Raw genomic sequence first — 24,267 nt, 5'->3', positions numbered from 1 at the left:
ATCTTCATGCAAAAGTTAAACACTAAAATATCACAGAAAAGATGTGGCCAACATAAGCAAAAGATGTGGCCGCTTCCTCCAAATTTCGAAAAATCCCTTTAGTTTGCCAGCCTGTTCCTTGTCTCAGCGCGTGCATTTTTGTTCCATTTTAGGGGGATACCAGTTTACAAACTTTAAACTGCAGTACTATTCCTCCAAAATGATCCGTTTCCGCACAGGGAAATGGAACAAGCGCGTTTTATTCGTGCGTAATTTGCGCCAAACTTTACGCATCGCTTAAAAACATGGCGTAGATTAGAAGTAGTGTTTTTTTTTGGTCCCCCGTGTTCTCAGATGGTACGTCCCACTCCCTGCGTTTATCCGCCGTTGTTGTACGCGATGCTACTGAACAGATTTGTCTCCATAGAAAGTCCGCTTGCCCATGGACATTTAAGCCTCGAAAAGATGCTTATTCACGATGCAAAATGAACCAATATCCGTGCGCAACGCGGGGCACAACTTTACGCAACTAGCGCCAAACTTTAACAGCAGCGACCTCCTATCACTTCCAGCAGTGAGCATTGTTTTATACACTACTATTCCAACTGGCTTTGATTTATATACATCTATTTTTTTAATATTTACGCGGAGCAAGTCTGATGAATTCACCGAAAAAAGACGCAGACGATGATGTGCCCGTGAAAGATCCGGTGAAATATGGCGAACTGGTCATTCTTGGGTAAGTCTTACACCAATTTAATCACTACAAAGCATTTCTACAGGGACATATCAGCGGTTTAAATCCAAACCGCCCCCGTTTGAGCCAGAATCGTGCGTAAAACCCCGTGCGTAATTCCTCTTTTAGCCGTTTTCTTGATGTTTCGCCAGTAGTAATGTCATTGTAGTACGCGCTTTATGTTCGGTTTCCCCCTTACTACACCGCCTGTGTGTAACTCCCCCTCAAACTTATCAAAAATCACGCATCCAGACTGTATCTTTAACACATTTGACGTTGTATTTGTCTGTTAAATGCGTCTAATTCTGTGTAGAAGCAGCGGATGTGAGCTCTTTTCATCAATGGTTGTAGCAGCAATGCAACCCAATGATGTCATACTATGGTGGGTGTTAAAGTAGCAGTAGAAATGATATCACTGTCTGAAAATATGCAGATTTTACGCATGTGTAAGACTGTGATTTTGTTTTTACTACTATGTACATGTCGTCTCATTGGAAAAAGGCCAAGCAGCAGCTGTAGTAGTAGTAGTAGTTGTAGTAATAGTAGTAGTAGCAGTGGCAGCAGCAGTGGAGGGTGCAGATGTGCAGATGTGCGGATGACAGCCACAAGCTCGCAGCAGGAGCACCCTTGGGCGCCGCTCCGTGATGAGGTCCAGGGGAGCAGAAATGCCAGCACATGCAGGAGGTCAGGAAGCATCGATTTGACCATTAACACTGAATATTATAGACAAGACACGGCCCTCCTTCTAATCCTCCTCCTACTCCTCCTACACATGGGAGGTACGGAGGTCCACTTTGCCTGACCAGCCAGTCCCTTCTACATCCGGAACCATCTGGACCTGGATGACAGAGGGTGAAAAGCCACTGTGCAAACTTGAGTCAGTCCAGCCGCGTTCGCTGATTTCTGCCACGTGTATCAGTTGCTGAATCTGCAAAAATCTGTGCTGTATTTTTTACTTTTTTACATTTAAGCAGCCATGTTTGTTTGGACACGAACGGACCATGCGTCTCTCTGATTGGTTAATCCGCCTGTCAATCACGCCCTCTGAAATCAGGGAAACAGGCTGCAGCTCCAGATCGTGGACTGCAGTTTATATAAATGGACATAGCTAACCTGCTAGCCGCCGCGTTCCAAATAGGAAGTGATCATGGGCGCACTTCATGTTGCTAACGCTAACGAGAGCGATCTCAGGGAAAGAAGGCGCCTGATTTGTCTGTTATTAATGTTCATATCTTGATTTGTAGACAAAATAGTGAAATAAAAACCCCAGGATCATGTAGAGCGAGTTAATACGAACATTTAAGATCAAAATGACGAGTCTGACAGGAGCAGTTAGAGACAGGAGCCGTAGTTTTTCAATAGAAAGTGAATTGGAGCCAGAGTCGATGGAGTTGGAAGCACAGCCTTGATCACTTCCTGTTTGCAACGCAGCAGCTAGCAGGTTAGCTATGTCCATTTATATAAACAGTCTGTGGTCTGGTCTCAGTCTATGCTTCTGTTGTAGGGAGTATTATACAGACAATATTCTAATTTTGCATCTCCAAAACGACATCTCGGTACGTCCCGGCTCCACCTAAACGCCCACGGTGTGATATTAGACGATATTGTTGTTCTCATTTTGATTTCGTGACACCCACAGCTCCCATCTCCGCGGACAGTTACGAGGCTCCGAGCGCCGCGTGAGAGCCAAAGATAACTGACCCGCCGGCCTCCTCGCGCCTCAGCCCCGAGAGCGGAGACGCATACTGATGAGCGGAGCCGGAGACAGGCGTCTTTTTAAAGAAGGGACTAAACCAGTGACAGACCGAACGTTTCATCTCAGATCTAACCTGAATTCACAAGAGAAAGAGGAACGGCTGAGGCTTTAGGGACGTCAGAAAATCCAGACTCAGATCTTGATCAATACAAAAAAAAATAAAAATAATTCTTGAGATGTCTGTGTAATTCCTCAGTCGTCCAGGTCTGATCCATCGCAAAAGAAAAATAAAATGTGGCAAAACGTTGTAGGAGTGAAGACGTTCTGGTCTGATTACTGGCTTAGACTTATCAGCTAATAGGTGTGAAATCACTCATTAGGGGCTTGAATGACTATGCTAACTAGGACTCGGGCACAGCGCACACTTAGAGAAGCACAACAGACCTAAACTACACACAGAAACTGTAAACAATACGTTTTTCAAGTCAATTCCGTGTATTTTTGTAAACGATGAGCAAATTAATGAACAGAAAACAAGCAAATGGAGAAATGTCCCAGAGCAGAGCGCCCCCTGGACTTAGACCCTCCTTCTCGGCAAGAAAAAAAAAAAAAAAGTCCGTAATCTGACCAGAACTGAAGAAGAAGTGTCTCGGACGAGCAGCGAAACGTCTTCACTCCTACAACGATTTGTCCAGTTGACAGATTTTGCTTTTCTTTTGCCGCAGTATTAAGACTAAATAAGGAAATAGTGCGACAAAAACGATGTAGGACAAAATGTGCGTCGTCAAAAGTATCAGTTTCCACGTGTCGTAACGTCTGACGGGAGGGACCGAAGACGCAGGACTCGGGGAAAGGTTTAACAGTGTTTATTTACAGATTTTCAGAGTGCGGTTGATTGCGGGTTAGGTCCAGGTGTGTGCACGGGAGGAGCCCAAATCTCCAAATCTCCAAATCTCCAAATCTCCAAATCTCCGTCCAGCTCCAGGCTCAGACACAGAAGGGAGGAGGAACGACCGGGATCATGACACCAGAAATCCCACAAATCAACAGAAAAAGGACAAAGTTGGATCTTTTTGAATAGTTTTGGAATGATTTTGAGCTAGATCAAAAATAGTATGGTAGAATTATTAAAAAAATGCTTCTGTTGGGAGTGTTCGCTGTACAGTTCCCCGTCACCAGTCACTCTTTTTCCTCTTTTTTCCGTGTGGTTTTGGGGTTCTACAGGGGAATAAACGGAACAAACACAGGAGTTAACATCTCTCTGTGAAAGGCTCAGTGCTATAATCTAAAGTTATTCAGATAAAACGTCGTCTTTTTTGCCTTGAATCGGTAAATAAAGTCGTCTTCTTCTGCTCAAAGCTCACACTTCATTGGTTAAACCCACCTGTCACTCACTCAGAGCGTTGCTGACGTCGACCAATAGGAGGAGAGAGTGTATGCGAGTCTACGTGTCTTAAACTTGTTCTGTCACAGCTCAAAATCGTTTTGAACAGATTCGGGAAAGGTTCATTTCTGTCAGTGGGGCTTTTTTAGTATCGATACCTGCGGAAAATGAGTATCTAGTGTCAATACTCGTTCTAGTATCGATCAGGATCAGACTTTAGACGCAGAAATGAGAGTCGGCCCCGTGTACGACACCAGCGTCACTCAGGTAACACTTCACATATCCCAGAATGCACTGTGCTTTGTGCAGGTGTGGATCACAGCCTCAGATCATGTGACCCTCTGATGATTTAACACACGCAGCTCCATCTGAGGCACCAGACCACACCCCCTGGACCGGGACTAGACCGGGACTGGACTGGGTCTGGACTGGGTCTGGACTAGACCAGGACTGGACTGGGTCTGGACCTGCACTGGGACTAGAGCGAGACTGGACTGGGTCTGGACCTGCACTGGGACTAGAGCGAGACTGGACTGGGTCTGGACCGGACCGGGACTGAGACTGGACTAAAACTAGAGCGAGACTGGACCGGGACTGGGACTGGGACTGAGACTGGACTAAAACTAGAGCGAGACTGGACCGGGACTGGGACTGGGACTGAGACTGGACTAAAACTAGAGCGGGACTAGAGCGGGACTGGGACTGGACTGGGTCTGGACCGGGACTGGACTAGACCGGGACTGGACCGGGACTGAGACTGGACTAAAACTAGAGCGGGGCTAGAGCGGGACTGGGTCTGGACTGGGACTGGACTAGACCGGGACTGGACTGGACTGAGACTGAGACTGGACTGAAACTAGAGTGAGACTAGAGTGGGACTGGACTGGGACCAGACTGGACCGGGACTGGACCGAGACTGGACCGGGACTGGACTGAGACTAGACTGAGACTAGACTGAGACTAGACTGAGACTAGACTGAGACTGGACCGGGACAGGATTGGGACAGGACCGGGACTAGAGTGAGACTGTAGTGGGACTGAAGCTCGACTAAATCGGGACTAAACCATCACTAGACCGGGACTAGAATGTGACTAGACTGGGACAAGACCCCGACTAGACCAGGACTAGACTAGGACTTGACTATCACTAAACCTGGACTAGACCAGGTCTAGTCAGGACTAAACCGGGACTAAACCGGGGCTAGACCATCTCTCTACAATGCTCCCGACATCGTCTGTTTCTAACATACAAACAGCAAATCAAATGCCACTAAGACTTAAACAAGACTCAAGTAGGATTAGACCAGGACTAAACCAGGACTAAAACAGGTCCAAACAAGAACTCAACCAGGTCTAAATCAGCTCTTTTACTCCTGACTTAATCCATTATTCACACGCCACTAACGCTGAAACTTTTACACCACAGAACAGACTAAACCAACCAAATCAAATGGGACTAAACCAGGACTAGACCAGGACTGAATATTGAAACGGGTCTAAACAAGAACTCAACCAGGTCTAAATAAGGTCTTTTCAATGCTTCCAATGTCAGCAATAACTCTCCAATATTTCATAAAATACAAATGGAAAATTATTGATCTATTTATGTCCCACCACCAGGACTAAACCAGGACTAAACGAGGTCAAAACCAAGACTAGACCAGGACTAGACCAGGACTAGACCAGGACTAGACCAGGACTAGACCAGGACTAGACCAGGACTAGACCAGGACTAGACCAGGACTAAACCAGGACTAGACCAGGACTAGACCAGGACTAGACCAGGAGTAGACCAGGAGTAGACCAGGAGTAGACCAGGAGTAGACCAGGAGTAGACCAGGACTAAACCAGGGCTAGACCAGGACTAGACCAGGACTAGACCAGGACTAGACCAGGACTAGACCAGGAGTAGACCAGGAGTAGACCAGGACTAAACCAGGACTAGACCAGGAGTAGACCAGGACTAAACCAGGTCAAAACCGGACCTAAAATTTTAACTCAGTATTTTATTTGAGCCCAGACTGACTTGGTCCTGTTCTCATTCTGATTTAGTCCTGTTATTGTCCTGGTTTAGTCCTGGTTTAGTCCTGGTTTAGTCCTGGTTTAGTCCTGGTTTAGTTCTGGTTTAGTCCTGGTTTAGTTCAGGTTTAGTCCTGGTTTAGTCCTGGTTTAGTCCTGGTTTAGCCCTGGTTTAGTCCTGGTTTAGTCCTGGTTAAGTCCAACAGTTCATGGGACGTTCGGCTCTTGTATTGGATCCGAATCTTTTGGATCCGTTCACGTCAAAGAGCCGTTTATATTTATTTATGTGACAGAAACGTGAGAATTAAATTTATCTCCAAACTCATCACAGAAAGGACCAAATCTAAGACAAACTGAGAGTGACTTTACCCTTTGGAATTCTGCATAATCTTAATCATTTAAATTACTCTACATTAATAATAATAAAAGACTAATTAAATATGTTTTTTTTGTGCTCAAATCTCTCACTCCTGTCGCCTGCTCTGCCTCTGTCCTGATTCTGATGTTGGTTCTGTGTTGATTAATAGAAAAATGCACAAAACCAGGACTAAACTAAGACTAAACCAGGACTAACCCAAAGCAGCGGTGTCCTCACGTCCCCCGGAGTCCCCCCGGAGTCCCCCCGGAGTCCCCCCGGAGTCCCCCCGGAGTCCCCCCGGAGTCCCCCCTGAGTCCCCCCTGAGTCCCCCCGGAGTCCCCCCGGAGTCCCCCCGGAGTCCCCCCGGAGTCCCCCTGGAGTCCCCCGTCCCGTCCATTCAGCCTCAGTTTGATGATGGACTCACTGCTGATTCAGTGCAAAGAGGCAGAGGGTTAAATATTTCATAGTGTGTTTTTAGTGGAGGCAGATTTGAGCTCACGCCTGGTTCACTTTGGCTCCATTTGTCCTGGTTTGTCCAGACGCTGCCTCCTCCTGCCCCGTCCCTCCTGCCCCCTCCCTCCTGCCCCGCCCCTCCCTCCTCCGCTCGGCTCTAACTCATTATTATTAATTTATGATTCATTTGACCCAGAGAGACCAGAGGGAGGGTCTGTGGAGCTTGTTTTTCAAAGTTATACAGTCCTAAAATATGAGGTAAACACATTGTCCGTTTATATAAATGGACACAGCTAATCTGCTAACGCCGCGTTACAAACAGGAAGTGATCGTGGACGCACTTCCTGCTCCATCGACTCTGGCTCCAGTTCACTTTCTATGTAAAAACTGTGTCCTCTGGTCCACTTCTTTACACAGTCCGTTGTTTAAATCCTCCATTACAAAAGCACTGACATCACGGCTGTGTTGTTGTTGTTTTGTCGTTTGGTGTTTTATCCAATCAGAGAGCAGAATGAGCGTCACATGACTCATCTGTGCTGCCAGTTCCAAAGATGAAATCCGTCTCTCTGGTCTGATTGGTCTTGACCTAAACGACATTTTAAGGCTGAAATATGAAGTGTAAAACCAGACTCATGATTAAACTGCCGCTCTCTGTCTCTCTCTCTCTCTCTCTCTCTCTTTCTCTTTCTCTCCGTCTCTCTCTCTCTCTGTCTCTCTCTTTCTCTCTCTTTCTCTTCAGTGCAGACTCTTTCCTGATGTGAGACTTTACACAGTCTGTGTTTGGAAACTTAATCCTTCTCTCCCTCTCTCCGCTCTCTGCCCCTTCTCACTCACTTTTTCTCTGTCTCTCTCTTCCTCTCTCTGCTTTCTCCATCTCTTTGTCTGTCTCCCCCTCTCTTCCCCTCTTCCTCTCTTTCTTTCTCTCTCCTCATTCCCCCATGCTCTCCCTCACTCCCTCTCTTTCTCTCCTGTCTTCCTCTCTCTCCCTCTCAGCCTCCCTCTCCCCTTTTGACCTCCATCGCTCCCTCCCTCCCTCCCTCCCTCTCTCGCTCGCTCTTGCTCTCTCCCTCCCCATTTCGTTATATCTCTCCCTCTCTGTCTCTCTCACCCTCTCTCTCCTTTCTCACCCTTTTGTTCCCTCCCTCACTCCCTCTCTCTCTGTCTCCTCTCTCTCCCTCTCTTCTTCCTCTCTCTCTGTCTGTCCTCTGTCTGTTCTCTCTCTCCTCTCGTATTGAGTCTGTTTAAACTCGTCAGGTGTCACAGAGTCGAGCGCTGACTCATCTGTGCCTCTCTCATCCTCTCTCTCTGTCCCCCTCTCCTCTTTCTCCCTCTCTCCCCCTCTCCTTCCCCCTCACTCCCTCTCCCTCTCTCTCTGTCTCCTCTCTTCTTCTCTCTCCTCTTTCAGCCTCCATTGCCCCCTCCTCCTCCTCTTTCCCCTCTCCCCCCTCTCCTCTCCCTCTGTCTCTCTCTCTCCCTCTCTTTCTCTCTGTCCTCTGTCTGTTCTCTCTCTTCTCTTGTAGTGAGTCTGTTTAAACTCGTCTGGTGTCACAGAGTCGAGCGCTGACTCTCTCACCCTCTCTTTGTCCCCCTCTCCTCTTCCTCTCTCCTCTTCCTCCCTCTCTGTCTCTCTCCTCTCCCTCTCTCCCCCTCTTCTCTCCCTCCTCTCGTAGTGAGTCTGTTTAAACTCGTCTGGTGTCAGAGTCGAGCGCTGACTCTCTCACCCTCTCTTTGTCCCCCTCTCCTCTTCCTCCCTCTCTTCCTCTCTCCTCTCCCGCTCTTCCCCTCTTCCTTTGCCTCTCTCCCTCTCTCCCCCTCTTCTCTCCCTCCTCTTGTAGTGAGTCTGTTTAAACTCGTCTGGTGTCAGAGTCGAGCGCTGACTCATCTCTGCTTCATTCACAAACTGACAGATTGAGTTTAGAATCGTCCAGTGACACTGATGCAGCTGCAGCACTTTAGTCCAGCAAAAGTACGACTTTTACAAGTATTTACAAGTATTTATATGGGACAAGAGCAGAAAGGAGAACATTTTGCATTTTATTTTAATATTTATATGTAAAAATACAGATTAAACTCATGAATACATTGCTTACTAGTCTTTTTTCTGCATAAATAGTAGTTTTTGCATGAACGCCCCCTGCAGGTGGAGCCTTGTGACTGCAGTTTGAGTCAGATTCATGGAGATGCTTTTGCCACGCCCCCTTTTTAATCAACCAATCGATCGGCGGAACATGTCTTTAGTCCAACAAGAATCAAATCAAACTTCTTCTTATCCCTAAATATGTTATTTTGTTTGAGTGGCACAGTAAAAATGAAATAAAACTACAAACCCCATGATGCTTTGCTGTTTCAATGCAGCAGATGTGGATATTACTGTTACTAAACACATTTTAAATCTTAATCAGAGTCAGTTTTGTGTATTACAGTATTTTGCTTCGTGCTAACATCAGACGTCGGTTTTCCGCTCGTGTAAATCTGTTCAGTGGTTTTGAGTCTGATCCAAATCGTCTGATCCAGTGACACAGTGAGCTCAGACAGACCCCAGCTGTTCTGACTCAAACAGAGAAACACAGCTCCACTGTCACAGTCACAGCGCCAGGCTCAGGGTCACACCACACACTGTTTATATAAATGGACATCGCTAACCCGCTAGCCACCGCCGCCGTGTCATTTTGGTCTTAAATGTTCGTATTAACGCGCTCTACATGATCCTGGGGTTTTTATTTTGAGGTATTTTGAGTTCTTTTTTTTTTTTTTTACTTTAAGTTTTATTTATTTTTTTATTATTTTGATTTTCGATTTTTGTTATTTTTAGTTCATTTTTTATTTTCTTTTTTTTGTTATTTTGATTTTCTTTTTTGTCATTTTGAGTTCTTTTTTATTTTGAGTTTATTTTTTATTTTTTTTACTTCTTTTGTTATTTTAAGTTTTGTTTTTTGTTTTTTTTTTTGTTATTTTGATTTAATTTTATTTATTTATTTTTTTGCTATTTTGACTTGATTTGCTATTTTGACTTGATCTTTTCCATTTTTTAAGTTATTTTGAGTTATTTTTTTATTTTCAGTTTGTTTTGAAGCTTCCCAGAGAATCGGTGCAGTGTTGACTTGTTGTTGCACAAAAACATTGAACATTTGACACAAACCGTTCTACTCTATGTAATATTTTAGCGAGAAATGAACGGTATTCCCACATAAACGGGACTGCTACTACAAAGAAACCGCAGCTTACAGTTGTCCCTCGCTGTATCTCGGTTCACCTTTTTGCGTCCTTGCTGTTTACGTGCATTGTGTCCTGCGTCCTGATTGGCTGTTGGACTGTAGACCATTGTGTCGTGCGTCCTGATTGGCTGTTGGACTGTAGACCATTGTGTCGTGCGTCCTGATTGGCTGTTGGACTGTAGACCATTGTGTCCTGCGTCCTGATTGGCTGTTGGACTGTAGACCATTGTGTCGTGCGTCCTGATTGGCTGTTGGACTGTAGACCATTGTCCATCAGTCTCCTCCGTGCCGTGTCTCCTGTCCAGTACAGAATGTGTTCAGACGAATTTATATAAACGTTGGATCTCAGTGTGACTCTGAAGTGCTGTACGTTTGCGATTTGTTTTCTCCACCGACAAAACCCACAATGTCGATGAAACGTTCTGCACCGACAAAGACGCCTACGAAGGTTTGAACTTTGAGAGAGTTTAAACGAGAGAGAAATGTGAGAAAATGTTAACGCCTGTGTGAGAAGTGTATAAAGTGTGTGGTGAGGGGTTTTACAGACAAAAACAGAGAGAATAATGTAAAAAATAAAGATGATACTTCACGGATTTCGTCTGTTGCGGGAGGTCAGTTGCTGCTCTGATTCAAACAGAGAAACGCCGCTCCACAGCTCCAGGCTCGGGGTTATTACATCACACGAGCCGTTTCCGTCTGGGAGCCGTTAGCGTCCAGAGGTTTGTGCTGTTTGTGCCGTAATGAGATTGTCTGCCATTATTCTGAGCTCTATTTCCTGTCTGTAGTTCATGTTTACGTGTTTAAAGGCCGCCGGCTCGTCAAGCGCGACCTAAGACGAGAAAACGCCGCCACATGACGTCCCAGGGCGGCTCTTTGCGGTTTCAGTTTCAATTACGATTATGATTATTGAACCGCAATCGTGTAATCGAGTAAGTGAAGGTGAAGGTTGAAGGTCGATTCGAATCCCGCTCTCAAAAACATCATCGGTACAGAAGTGAGATGCACTGATTCACAGGTTGGCGGTGCGATTCCCGCTCCCATAGATTAATACTGTTGTTGTTGTTGTTGTGTCCTTGGGCAAGACACTTAACCCTCCTCGCCCCCGGTGTCTGTGTCCACTGATGTGAGAATGTGTGAATTGTGCCTTAAAGTTGTTACGGATATGAATAATTATCATTTTAACAGAGAATATTAAGGATGAGCAGGGCCGTCCACTGAAAATTTGGGGGCCCGGGGCAATAAGAGTCACGTGGGGCCCCCGTAATACAAATTAATAGGAAGAGGGTCCAATTCTGGGCCCCTAAAACCCTTGGGCCCCCGAGTCATTCTTTTCTGCATGTTCTGGTGATATAACGGCGATTATCTTTGTTGGCGATTATATAAAATGTCCCACAAATGATCAGGATTGCAGGATTTGAACCGCTAATCTTCAGCTCTACCGACTGAGCCACCGTCGCCCTACGGTCCTAAATGAGTCCTTGCCTTTTAACGGGACTTGTGACGTTTAAATGTGTCGCTGTTTCAGGTACAATGGCTCCCTGCCGTGTGGGGACCGAGGCCGGAGAAAGAGCCGCTTCGCTCTTTACCGTCGAGCCAAAGCCAACGGAGTCAAACCCAGTACAGTTCACATCCTCAACACGCCGCAGGACACCAAGGTACTCGTCCAGAATCTGTTTTTAAATGTTTGTAAAAGGCTCGAGATTAAACGAATCAAAGCTGAAATTTGGATCGAGCAATTTAGCGAATCGCAAATGATGTTCTGTTTAAATCAGGGGTCTCAAACTCAGATTATCAGGGGCAGGAGGCGGAGTCTGGGTGAAGTATTTCCGCAAAAAAAGTGATTTTATGGATCTACGTTGTTATTTGTTGAGTCTTTGTGTCGGCAGTACTCGTGTGTTTGGGGTTTACCGATTTGGCGGAATCTTCTACGCACAACATGGTAACGCCACACTAACATTAAACTTTCATATTGTCCTGCCGGCCACAAAATATCGTCTCGCGGGCCGCAGTTGGCCCCCAGGCCGCGAGTTTGAGACTTCTGATTTAAAGTGACATCATTTCCTCCACAAATAAGAGAATCTCCTGTTTTATTCTGCGTAAAAAAAACTGTTAATCCTGTGTCAGATGCCCTCCCCGTGTGCGTCAGGTGCCCTCCCCGTGTGCGTCAGATGCCCTCCCCGTGTGCGTCAGATGCCCTCCCCGTGTGTGTGTCAGATGCCCTCCCCGCGTGCGTCAGATGCCCTCCCCGTGCGTCAGATGCCCTCCCCGTGTGTGTGTCAGATGCCCTCCCCGCGTGCGTCAGATGCCCTCCCCGTGCGTCAGATGCCCTCCCCGTGTGTGTGTCAGATGCCCTCCCCGTGTGCGTCAGATGCCCTCCCTGTGTGTGTGTGTCAGATGCCCTCCCCGTGTATCAGATGCCCTCCCTGTGCTAACCCTGTAGTTTAGATCTTTGATAACAGGAAGTTTCAATGGAATGGAATATTTTCTAATAAAAATGACGCACAAATAGGCGTTTTTTTTCCAGATACTCGGGGTCTTGTCGTGCGCAGCTGTTGCCGAGAGGATGTTTGCCTGCGTGCACTTCCTGCTTTGTGTTCCTGCTTTGCACAATCGCTCCGAAGGAAGAGACTAAACCCGATTCACTTAAATGTCTCGTTTCTATTGTTTCTGTGTGGCTTTTGTTTGCGAAGTGAATAGAATTTTTATTGTCCGACTCGGGACGGGGAACAATGGGTTTATTCCGAGCGTGTGGTACAGACGGGAACATTTTGATGCCATTTCGCCGTAATGCCAAATGTCACGGCAACGGTTTCGGAGGGCTTTAAAAAGTTCAGGTTTATTTTCCAGTTTAGACAGAAACACAGACGGGGTTAGCGCAGGTAATTTTATTTTCAAAACTACTACAAGTGTTAAAGTTTTAGTGTGTAACTTTTGTTTTTGTTGCACTGAAAAACATTTAAAAAAAACAACACGGATCCTTACTGTGAGCTGGCACGCATCTCCACAAACCTGACTCTACTCCGTACCAGGGAAATGTTGTTCGTTTGGCTGTAATATCCCGCAGTGTGGCATAAAACGTATCTCTCTCCTTGGAAAATGTTCCGTAGTGTGGTTTTAACGTTTTATTTACGTGGAATCGTGCAGGTGACGAGTTCCACCTCCAGAAAGTTACGTACTATCGCTTTAAGAATTCACAGTTCAGGTTTTAAACACGTCCAAAACTATTAAAGAGACGGTACCTTTTTTTTCATGTACCGTATTTTCTGGACTATACATCGCTCTGGAATATTATATAATTCACATCTGAGTATAAGTCGCACCCCTGGACAAAATACAACAAAAGTGCGACTTATAATCCAGAAAATGTGGTAATAAAGTAAAGTTTTCTTGCCCCAGGACAGATATAATTCAAAAGCAGCTCTGTGTTCTCTCATATAAACCGTATTTGTCTTCTGCGAACCTGGTTGGTGAGCTGTTAGCATGCTATCTGTTGTTAGCATAGACTGTATATAAATGGACATGGCTAACCACTTTCCAAACAGGAAGTGATGTGTGCATTTCCAGCTCCATCGACTCTGGCTCCATTTCACTTTCTATTGGAAAGCTGTGGCTCCTCTCTCTGTCTCTGCTGCTTCAGACTGGTCATTTTGGTCATAAATGTTCGTATTAACCCTCTACATGATCCTGGGGTTTTTATTTTTTAGTTATTTTGAGGGTTTTTTTTGTTTTGTTTTTTTTTTAGGTTTTATTTTAGTTATTTAATTTTTTTTATTTTTTTTTTATTTTTTTTTGAGGGTTTTTTTGTTTTTAGTTTATTTTCTTCCTTTATTTTTTTTGTGCTTATTTTGAGATTTATTTGTTTTTTGTTTTTTTTTCTTATTTTGAGGTTTTTTTTTTTTTTGCTTTTTTTTTGTTAGGTTTTATTTTTGTTATTTTATTTTTTATTTTGAGGTGTTTTTTTTAGTTTATTTTATTATTTTTATGTTATTTTGAGGTTTATTTGTTTGTCTTTTTTTAGTTATTTTGAGTTTTGTTGTTTTTTTTAGGGGTTTTTTTAGGTTTTATTTTTGTTATTTTATTTTTTTTAATTTTGAGGGGGTTTTTTTTAGTTTATTTTATTATTTTTTTGTTTATTTTTTAGGTTTATTTGTTTGTCTTTTTTTAGTTATTTTGAGTGGTTTTAGTTTTTTTAATTTATTTTTTTAAATTGAGTGGGGTTTTTTTTGTTTTGTTTTTTTATTTTTAAACTGTGTCCTCTCTGTCTCTGCTGCTTCAGACTCATTTTGGTCTTAAATGTTCGTATTAACCCTCTACATGATCCTGGAGTTTTTATTTCACTATTGTGTCTGTAAATCAAGATATGAACATTAATAACAGACAAATGACAAGGAATAAGTTTGAACTATGGCAATTTCAAATGGACTAGGTTGTTTTTTGGGACTAAAAAGCAATTAAAGCGCAAAACAAAATGACCTAGTTTTAGTAACGGTCCCTTATTATCTCGGTTTCCATGAGTCACGTGGAATATGTTTTTGAAGCTCAACATTAATAATCTACGACTGTGTTTGTTGTTGTTTCAGGCGGTGCACAGCAGGGGGCAGCACAGCATCTCCTTCACTCTGTCCAGAAACCAGACTGTGGTGGTGGAGTATTGCCATGACAACAACACAGACATGTTCCAGGTAAAATATGAGGAGTGTTCACTTTAGCCGCTATAAAAACACGATTTATTCAGTTAAATGTCGCTATTTAAAGACTCGGAGCTATTTTGGTTTTGGGAAACGTCCATCACTGAAGTCAGATGAAAGAAATATTTTCAACTATTGTGGAATCAGACTGAGATTTGGTCCAGAGTGATGTGAAGGTGGAAAAACGTGATGTAAAAATGTGAGCGTTTACCATTTAAGCAGCAGAAAACACCGGGCTTTTTTAAGAGACTTCAAACTTAAAGGAACAGTTCTAGTCTGCGTTTCTACAGTTTTAAAAAGGTTCTACAACTGACCCTGTGTGTCCAGACCCTTGACCTGCAGATACCGTATTTTCCAGACTAAACGTCGCTCTGGAGTATAAGTCGCACCAGCCCAAAAATGCAAAATAATGAAGAAAAAAAGATATATAAGTCGCATTTTTGGGGGAAATTTATTTTACAAAATCCGAGACCAAGAACAGACATTTTATCTTTAAAGTCAAGTTCTAATAATAATAATAAATGTGGAACAACAGGCTGAATCTCAGTACATCACGCTAACGCTAATGCTAATGCTAATGCTAATGCTAATGCTAACGCTAACGTAACACATTTATATTTATTGAGCTGAAGCACAGACAGAACTGAACACGTGTCTGGTGTTTTAACTGTAGCACCTCAAGGATTTTATATGAGCTCGAGGTAGAAAAAAACAGGGTTTATTCTCCCCGTTACAACCCGAGAGACACGAAAAGAAACACAATCAAATAAATATTAAAATGAAATTCTTACAAAATGAAAATACACAAACCTCGTGAAACCGACATCCACGACGGGATAATTGTTCATCTGGGGCTTCGTCTTAAATAAATAAATATCAATAAAAATGTCAAAGGTTGTTCATTTTTTATACGTTTTAGTTCATTTCTGATCTTGGAAACGAGCGCTGACGTCTGAGCGCGTCACTAATTAGGGTCGGACGGGAACTAATTTAAAATAGTTTGTTCCGTGCGTCTCACCACTAGAGGGCGTAAATGTAAAATATAAAGAACAAACGCACAACGTAAGAAATTAACAGTTAATCAGATAAATAAAACAGCAAAAACAAGCAACAAGTTTACTCTGGATCTCACTCCAAATCAATAAATCCATTAAATTCTTCCACTTTTTCACGATCCTTCACAAGTTTCTCTTTCCAAACTTTCTTTCTGCTGCTCCATCTACGTTTTTCGCTGCAGATTTTACCACGTGCGGCTTGTAATCTGCAGAATACCATTTTCTTTTAGGGGCGTTTTTGTTCAGTGTTTCTCTTTTGTCTTTTAAATCACCGTAATATTGGAATTTTAAATGTTCAGTGATTCAGGAGGAGCAGATACTGGTGCACGTCTAGAGCGCCCTCGTGTGGTGAAGACGTGGAATTACATATTTGAGTAATTTCACGTATAAGTCGTGTCTGAGTATAAGTCGCACAACCTGGACAAACTATGAAAAAAGTGACACTTATCGTCCGGAAAATACAGTAGAGACACATCCAAGTGAGTCTCATTCTCAGTTTATGGACAGGACTCACGGGAAAACATCAGAACCTCCAGAATTCACTCCCTGAGCTGAGTTTAAATAGTGACCAATCAGATCAGAGAGAGACATTTTAGGTTTAAACCAACTGGATTTCAGCTGAAACTGGCAACGCAAACATAAGACTCATTCTGCTTCTGTCGGATCTGAACCAAATCACCAAAAAAACACTGATATAGTTTTAAAATGGACGACTCGATCACATTAAAACTCTCCTCTTTAGTTAGTTAGTTACTTTATTGTCCCATGTTCACACGGGGAAAAACGCCATTTACACACAAGACAAACACAAACACGTCACACACATCGGACAGACCCAAGGCAAGTAAATAAATAAAAGTGCATCATAATAATCAGAGTTTTGTGGTCTATAGATTGTTCGGGTTAATAACGGCCGTGGGTATGAAACTATTTTTGAAACGCGCTTTATCACATCTGAGAGTCCTGTGTCGTCGACCTAGAGGAGCGGTGCCCAAACTCTTTTCACCGAGGGCCGTATCTTGAAAAATATTCGACCTGGAGGGGCCAGTGGTCAGTACAGTGGATGATTCAGACGGTGCATTTAAACTAGTTTTGATTTCATACTTTTAATAAGGCTTTAATGTTAGGTCTGTGTAACAATACGGTGTGATGTTATTTAGGTTATATTGCTGGATTTACTCAAATTTGCCATAAAAAGTATTGATTATGATCGATTGGGCGAGTTCTACTGAAAGCCTGTCCAAGAAAAATTTGTCTGAGGGCCGCATTCTGCCCCCGGGCCATAGTTTGGACACCCCTGCAGTAGAGTAAAGTACCGGTGCAGTGGGTGAGTGTGGTCCTGTGTTATATATGAGTAATGGCTTTAGAGTTTAGCCGTGACGGACTGGAAGGAGGGAGACCAATGATTTTTGCTGCTAGATGGGTTATTTTTGTGAAAGAATTAGGGTTTTTAACTGTGAGCGTGATAAGAAAACACGGTGGACAGTGCAGTAGGACATGTAACCCCTTCCATCTAGGGTTGCCCTTACCTAATCAGTGTTCGACCCTGATTGGCTCACTCAATTGGTTGGTGAATAAATGACTGGAGCAGCTCTGTACCTGTCTGCTCCTCCGCCCCTCCCACTCCGCTCTCACTGTGTCTGTGCAACTGATGTTTGGACTGGATGACAACTACTCAGCTTTAAACTTTTTTTTTTACATTCTTCTCACACACGACTCAATGGTCAGGTTTTTTTTCATGGGACTGAACAGAGATTCTCTACTGATGGCGAGCTGGTAGGACTAATATATTTTGTTTTGCTCTGCGAACTGTGGATTACAGATTTGTGTGATTACAAACTGAACCTGAACTGAATCCTAAAAAAAGGAATAAACTGAACTCTTGCACAAAGTCACACAACTTTTAAAAAAAAGGGTTGAACTGAACTCTCACACGAAGTCAAAATATTTGACAAAGAACTGCCTTCTTTTTGTTGTTGTTTTAAAATGGTTAATTTTGTTCAATGTAATTTGATTAAATGGTATGCCACTTCTGCCAAATATATTTTACTTTATTCCAATCTGTTCTGTGTGTCATTCATGAACAAGCTCCTGAGCAGCCTGTTCTTCTGTCGGTCTTAATGCGTTAATTGCCATAAACAATAGCCCAACCAACTAAATATACTATAGTGGTTACAGACAGGTTGGACGATGCTGGTGGACAGAATAAGCAGTAGATGTGGTGAAACGTGAAGTCCTTTTAACTTACGGATAACAGAAAGTCTCTGATTGCATCTTTTTGAGTGTGAAAGTCTTTATCCTCCTTCCCGCAGATCGGCCGCTCGACGGAAAGCCCCATCGACTTCGTTGTGACGGACACTTCAGGAGGAGGGAAGGAGAGCGAGGACCCGTCCATCGCCCCCAGCACCATCTCACGCTTCGCCTGCAGAGTCGTGTGCGAGCGAAACCCGCCCTACACCGCTCGAATCTACGCCGCCGGGTTCGACTCCTCCAAAAACATCTTCTTAGGGGTGAGGACGATGGATCACGGTTTGGATCCCACGTTTTTTTCTCCAGAGCTTTTTGTTTCTTCTCTTGAACTGAAGTCTGTGTGTTCTCTCTGTGTCTGGACATGATCGTGATTTATTTATTTATTTGTATTTTTTCTAATGAATATAAATAACAATAGATTTCAGAGTTAATTTCCTAAACATGTATAATGCAAACAAACGTAGTTACATTTTTTCTCAAATTTTAAACTTGTCATTGACATTTATCAAAACTAATTTAAGCCTTTGATTTGACAAATTTGACTATTTGAACAGTGATTTTAATTTAACTGTGATGATGGAGGAATATACAATGTGAGTTTTACCTAAATGTTTAATTTCACTGCAACATAAGCGTAAAGTTTTATGATTTTACTCTTTATTTCAAAATTTAACTAAGGTGTATTCATAGACTGTTTATATAAATGGACAGAGCTAACCTGCTAGCCGGCGCGTTCCAAACAGGAAGTGATCATGTGTGCACTTCCTGCTCCATCGACTCTGGCTCCAATTCACTTTCTATTGAAAAACTGTGTCCTCTCTCTGTACCTGTTGCTGTCAGACTCATTTTGGTCTTAAATGTTCGTATTAACCCTCTACATGATCCTGGGGTTCATTTTTTTTGAGTAATGTTGAGTTTCTTTCTTTTTTTTTTTATTAATTCATTTTTTTGTTATTATTATTATTATTAATTTGTTATTTTAAGGTTTTGTTTTTTTTATATTTATTTTTAGTTTATTTAGTTATTTTATTATGTATTTTTCTTAGTTATTTTGAGTTTTTTTTTACTTTATTTTCTTTATTTTTTAGTTATTTTGGTGTATTTGTTTTTCTTTTTTTTCTTTTTTTTTGTTGTGTTTTTTTTTTTTTTTTTTTTTTAATTTTGACTTTATTTTTTGTTTTGTGTCCTCTCTCTGTACCTGCTGCTGTCAGACTCATTTTCATTTCACTATTGTGTCTGTAAATCAAGATATGAACATTAAAATCCACAGGTTTGATCGACGATGTTGCTGTTGTTCATACATTTCTTTATCATTAGAGCTTTTATTGCTTAAAATTTAAATATGAATTGTAGCTGTGTGTAAATTGGTCTGATGCTGATCTCCTGCTTGTCTCCATGGAAATAGACAAGTTTAATGCCATACTGTGGAACATTCAAGGCAAAGCGTGAACATCTCCGTGGTTTACCTGCGACATGAAACATTACAAAGTTCACTTGACTAAACCGACTGTGTCCAGATCTGGTTTATTCCCCAGAGCAAAAATGTGCAATAGTCTGACGTTTTCTTTCCAAAGTTTAGTTTTTATATTTTGTTCATTGCAGGAAAAAGCAACGAAATGGAAAAACCCTGACGGTCACATGGACGGGCTGACCACAAACGGCGTCCTGGTGATGCATCCCGAGGGGTTTCCCGACGACCCAAAGCAGGGGCTGTGGAGGGAGATCTCTGTGTGCGGAGACGTGTACGCGCTCAGAGAGACACGGTCCGGACCCACCCGAGGGAAACTGGTGAGGACTGAGGACTGGACCGGACCGGGACTGGACTGAGGACTGGACCGGGACTGGACTGAGGACTGGACCGGGACTGGACCGGGACTGGACTGAGGAGTGGACTGGACCGGGACTGGACCGGGACTGGACTGAGGACTGGACCGGGACTGGACCGAGACCTGACCAGGACTGGACGGGGACTGGACCGGGACTGGACTAAGGACTGGACCGGGACTGGACTGGGACCTGACCGGGACTTGACCAGGACTGGACGGGGACTGGACTGAGGACTGGACTGAGGACTGGACCAGGACTAAACTGGAACTGAACTAGGACTAAATCAGGTCTACAACAGGACTAAGCCAGAACTAAATCAGGTCTAAATCAGGTCTAAACCAGGTCTAAACCAGGTCTAAACCAGGTTTAAACCAGGTCTAAATCAGGTCTAAACCGGGGACTAAACCAGGGACTAAACCAGGGACTAAACCAGGGACTAAACCAGGGACTAAACCAGGGACTAAAATGGGTCTAAACCAGGACTAGTCAGTTCAAAGTGGATTAAAACCTTGACTAAAGTGGTGACTTTTATCAGGGTGAAAAACACAATATTTATTTATATAAAGTTTAATATTTAGTATAAATTTGACACATTTTTTATTGTTTACCACATTTTTGTTGTTGTACCTCTCTCGTCCTGTAGGCGGAGGGCGAGAGCAGCGCGTTACGGGACGGCTCGTTGGTGGATCTGTGCGGGGCCACTCTGCTGTGGAGGACGGGGGAGGGTCTACTCCGAGCCCCCACCCTCAGACACCTGGAGGCTCTGAGGCAGGAGCTCAACGCCTCCAGACCCCAGTGTCCCGTGGGGCTGAGCACGCTGGCCTTCCCCAGCCTCCCCCGCAGCCACAGGTGAGACCGACGCACGGGCCGGGACGTCACGAGACACGATTTCACACGGCGGAAAGAGGAAGTGTTTTATTTAAATTAAACGTTATCGATACAAAAACACGTAGAGACAAAGAAACAAACAGCACGAGGAAAAAAAACATGAAAACAAAACGACCTGAGACCTGAGCAATTTCAGGGAGGAGCGGAATAGTTTAAAAAATGTTGAATGTTCATAAAATGTTGAAAGCAGAAAGAGTCTCTCCATTTAGAACACGTGTCAAACTCAAGGCCCGGGGGCCAAATGCGGCCCGCCACGTCATCTTATGTGGCCTGTGATAAGATAAATGAAAAGGCTTGACTGTCATTTTAAAATAAGTCTGTGCTGCTTTAATGTTTGCACTGACAATAAACTAATGAGATTTTCCCAGCAAGTGGAACTGAGAAATATTTGCAAATAATCATCACAAAATGTTCATGAAGATTAAACTGTCGGAACAGAAGGACGTCGACATTTTGACACCAAACACGGAGCTAAGTATGAAAAAGTGAGTCTGCAAGAAAAATAACAAATTGTCCAATAATTAAAAGGCTGTAAAAGTCCGGATTTGAAGCAGAGCTGAAGGTTCTGACCAGACACTTTTAAAAATGTCAGTTTATTTTTTTATTAAGTTAAAAAGTAATTACATTTATTTACATGACATTCGTTTACATTTAGTGACATTTAAACTGTGTGGCCCTCGGTGAAAATGAGTTTGACGCCCATGATTTAGAACAATGAATTTAAACCAACAGGAAAACAATATCCACAGTGTCAGTTACATTTCTATCCACGTCATTCACAAAATATAAAATATGATTAACATTTAAATCTAGGAAGTTTTAGGAGGAAGTTGGTATTTAAATCTGTCTAAGGCCCGTCACACACAATAGGATTATTTGCCTGATTTAGGACTGAGCGTGGGATGATATTGAGACGATTATATCACGATAATTATTGTTCCTGACCGTTTAAAAATGTTCTGGATATGAATAATTACAGTTTTCCAAGTGAAAACCACAGCGATTTATAGGAGATCATCAGGGAGAAGCCGTTTTTTTCTGCACGTTCTAGTGACACAACGGCGATTATCTTTGTTGCTGATTTTCACTGCGCTACGAACGATCATTGTCGACCATTTTATCACGATAAACGATATTATTGTTTATCGTCCCATCCGTGTTTAGGACCCGGTTTGCTTCGCCCCGACTTTGGATCTTCGTTTGTGATTTCTGATTTTGTGATTCCCGCTCGTTCGTGTCGTGTCTTGTGTGATTCTGAGTCGCTCTTTCATGTCGTAAACCACAAAGCATCACCACGGCAACAGTCAATAAAACGAAGCATCAGTTGCAGACGGAGCGACGGACACAGAGGCTCCAGATACAAACGAAATGGAGGAAATAATTTGACGAAGTTGTAAAGTTAAACTGCGGTGTTCTCATCCATGTCATGACCCCCCCAGTCCACTAGACGGCGCTGTTTTCCAGTTTGGAGTGATCTTAAAAAGTAAAAAGGGGAGTGTAGATCCTCGTGTGTCTGTTTACCTCCGCACAGCGAGGATCAGGCTGAAGCTGCTGCAGATCAACGATAGAGACTCTACTTCCTGTTTATTTTCATCCTTCTGTATTAAAAGTTTTTATATGAACAACTGCAGCAAATTTAAGAAGAACAGAGTTTTGAGTCTAAAGCAGAAGTGCAATGATCCCTCTCTCTTCTCTACTTCCCTCTCTTCTCTCTCCCTCCATCCTCCCTCCCTCCCTCCCTCCCTCCTTCTTTCTTCTCTCCCTCCCTCTCTCTTTCCTTCCCTCCTTTCTCCTCCTCTCTTCTCTCCTCTCCCTCTTCTGTCCCTCCCTCTCTCTTGTCTACCTCCTTCTCTCTTCTCTACATTGCTCCTCCCTCCCTCCCTTCTCTCCCTCCCTCTCCCCTCCGTCCCTCCTTCTCTCTTCTCTACCTCCTCTCTCCTCTCTTTCTCCTCCCTCCTTTCTCCTCTCCTCTCTCCTCCTTCCTCTCTCCCTCCCTCCCTTTTCTGTCCCTCCCTCTCTCTTCTCTACATTGCTCCTCCCTTCTCTCCTCCCTCTCCCCTCCATCCCTCCTTCTCTCTTCTCTACCTCCGTTCTCCCCTCTCCTCTCTCCTCTCTTTCTCCCTCCTCCGTTCTCCCCTCTCCTCTCTCCTCTCTTTCTCCCTCCTCCGTTCTCCCCTCTCCTCTCCCCTCCTTCCTCTCTCCCTCCCTCCCTCCCTCCCTTTTCTGTCCCTCCCTCTCTCTTGTCTATATTGCTCCTCCCTCCCTCTCCCCTCCGTCCCTCCTTCTCTCTTCTCTCCCTCCCTCTCCCCTCTCTCCTCTCTTTCTCCCTCCTCCTTTCCCCTCTCTCCTCCCTCCTCTCTCCTCCTCTCCTCTCCCTCCTCTTCTCTTAAAGCAGAAGTACAGTCCTCTGCTCTTTGTTCCACTTAAGAGTCTCTGTGTGGTTTTCCTGTCGACAGAGGGGTTTTATCTTTGTTCTCTTGTTTTTTATTGTGGTGTTCGGTGAATCCTTCTTGTTTCTGTGGTTTAAACTTTTTGTTGTTTGTTGTTTAAAAGTTGTTTAAGACTGAAAATCCCTGTGGTGTGACGGGCTCATTAATGTAAACATGGATTACATTTTAGGCCCATGTGAGGCTTTGGAACAGGTTTTTTCACTTTAGAATAAAAATGGCGTCTTCTTCTGTGGTCAGTGAGTGATCTGGAATATTTCAGGGCCACATTGTTGGTTAAATTTATCTTGAACAAGTCGATCTCAGGTTTAACTTTTTTACTTTTCTTACTCTTCTATATAACAGTGATTCTACCTGCACAAAAAGCTAAAAGGTCCCGCTGGAGGATTAATCTAAACTAAACCTCTCGTCCTCACAGCCTGGAGGAGCGTCAGCCGTGGGTTTACCTCACATGCGGTCACGTTCACGGCCGCCACGACTGGGGCCAGAGGTCGGAGGGCGAGGACGACCCGCGGGAAAGCGACGGCTCCACGGCGCGCAGAGAGTGCCCCCTGTGCCGCAGCGTGGGTCCCTACGTCCCGCTGTGGCTGGGCTGCGAGCCGGCCGTGTACGTGGACGCCGGCGCTCCCACGCACGCCTTCGTCCCCTGCGGTCACGTGTGCTCGGAGAAGACGGCTCGCTACTGGGCCGAGACGCCGCTCCCGCACGGGACCCACGCCTTCAGACCCATCTGCCCCTTCTGCTCCTGCGCCCTCAGCTCGCCGGGGTGGACCAGACTCATCTTCCAGGGGCCCATCGACTGACGCCACGGAGCCAAACCACGTTCACAGCTACGCACGCCCAAGCTACCGTCAAAACGAGGATAATGTTCCACGTGAAAGAAGTTCCCATATTTAAACTGCTGCTTGTTTGAGTTTGGCCTCCTGAGACCTGGTTGTTTAGGCCACAGTGCAAATTTTTAGAAGAAGAACAGCAACAACAACATGTTCAATTTTGAATATTTCTAATAGTTTAGAATATATTTTTTTTATTTTTATTTTATTTTATTATTTATTTGTATTTGTTTTTATTATTTTTTATTTTATTTTTTATTGTATTTACATTTATTTTTTAATTTTATTTATTTATTTTTAATTTTTTATATTTATTTTTTTTTATTGTATTTACATTTATTTTTTATATTTTTTTATTTTTTATATTTTATTTTTTATTTTATTTTTTATTTTATTTAAATGTCTTCCTGCACCTGTCAGCAGCACAAATGAGACACAT

The 24,267-nt window shown here is 43.6% G+C and overlaps 1 protein-coding gene across 1 annotated transcript; it reads left to right on the top strand.

Moving 5' to 3' along the window:
• Positions 1-327: 327 nt before the first annotated feature.
• Positions 328-23,891, top strand: LOC117392751 (E3 ubiquitin-protein ligase pellino homolog 2). The gene is made up of 7 exons (XM_033990884.2): positions 328-718; positions 11,366-11,495; positions 14,421-14,522; positions 17,896-18,093; positions 19,436-19,621; positions 20,304-20,509; positions 23,414-23,891. The coding sequence occupies exons 1-7, from the start codon at positions 639-641 to the stop codon at positions 23,796-23,798; spliced, it is 1,287 nt and encodes a 428-aa protein (XP_033846775.1). The 5' UTR covers positions 328-638; the 3' UTR covers positions 23,799-23,891.
• Positions 23,892-24,267: the final 376 nt, after the last annotated feature.

This window comes from Periophthalmus magnuspinnatus, chromosome 24, assembly GCF_009829125.3.
Source record: "Periophthalmus magnuspinnatus isolate fPerMag1 chromosome 24, fPerMag1.2.pri, whole genome shotgun sequence".
Taxonomy (NCBI): Eukaryota; Metazoa; Chordata; class Actinopteri; order Gobiiformes; family Gobiidae; genus Periophthalmus; species Periophthalmus magnuspinnatus.
Note: the sequence above shows the minus strand (reverse complement) of the source record. Positions and strands in the feature narration are given on the sequence as shown.

Coding starts and splice junctions, on each gene's coding strand:
- LOC117392751 (XM_033990884.2), top strand. CDS start 639: ATGAATTCACCGAAAAAAGACGCAGACGATGATGTGCCCGTGAAAGAT. Junction 11,496..14,420: donor ACACGCCGCAGGACACCAAG/GTACTCGTCCAG, acceptor TTGTTGTTTCAG/GCGGTGCACAGCAGGGGGCA. Junction 20,510..23,413: donor AGCCTCCCCCGCAGCCACAG/GTGAGACCGACG, acceptor TCGTCCTCACAG/CCTGGAGGAGCGTCAGCCGT.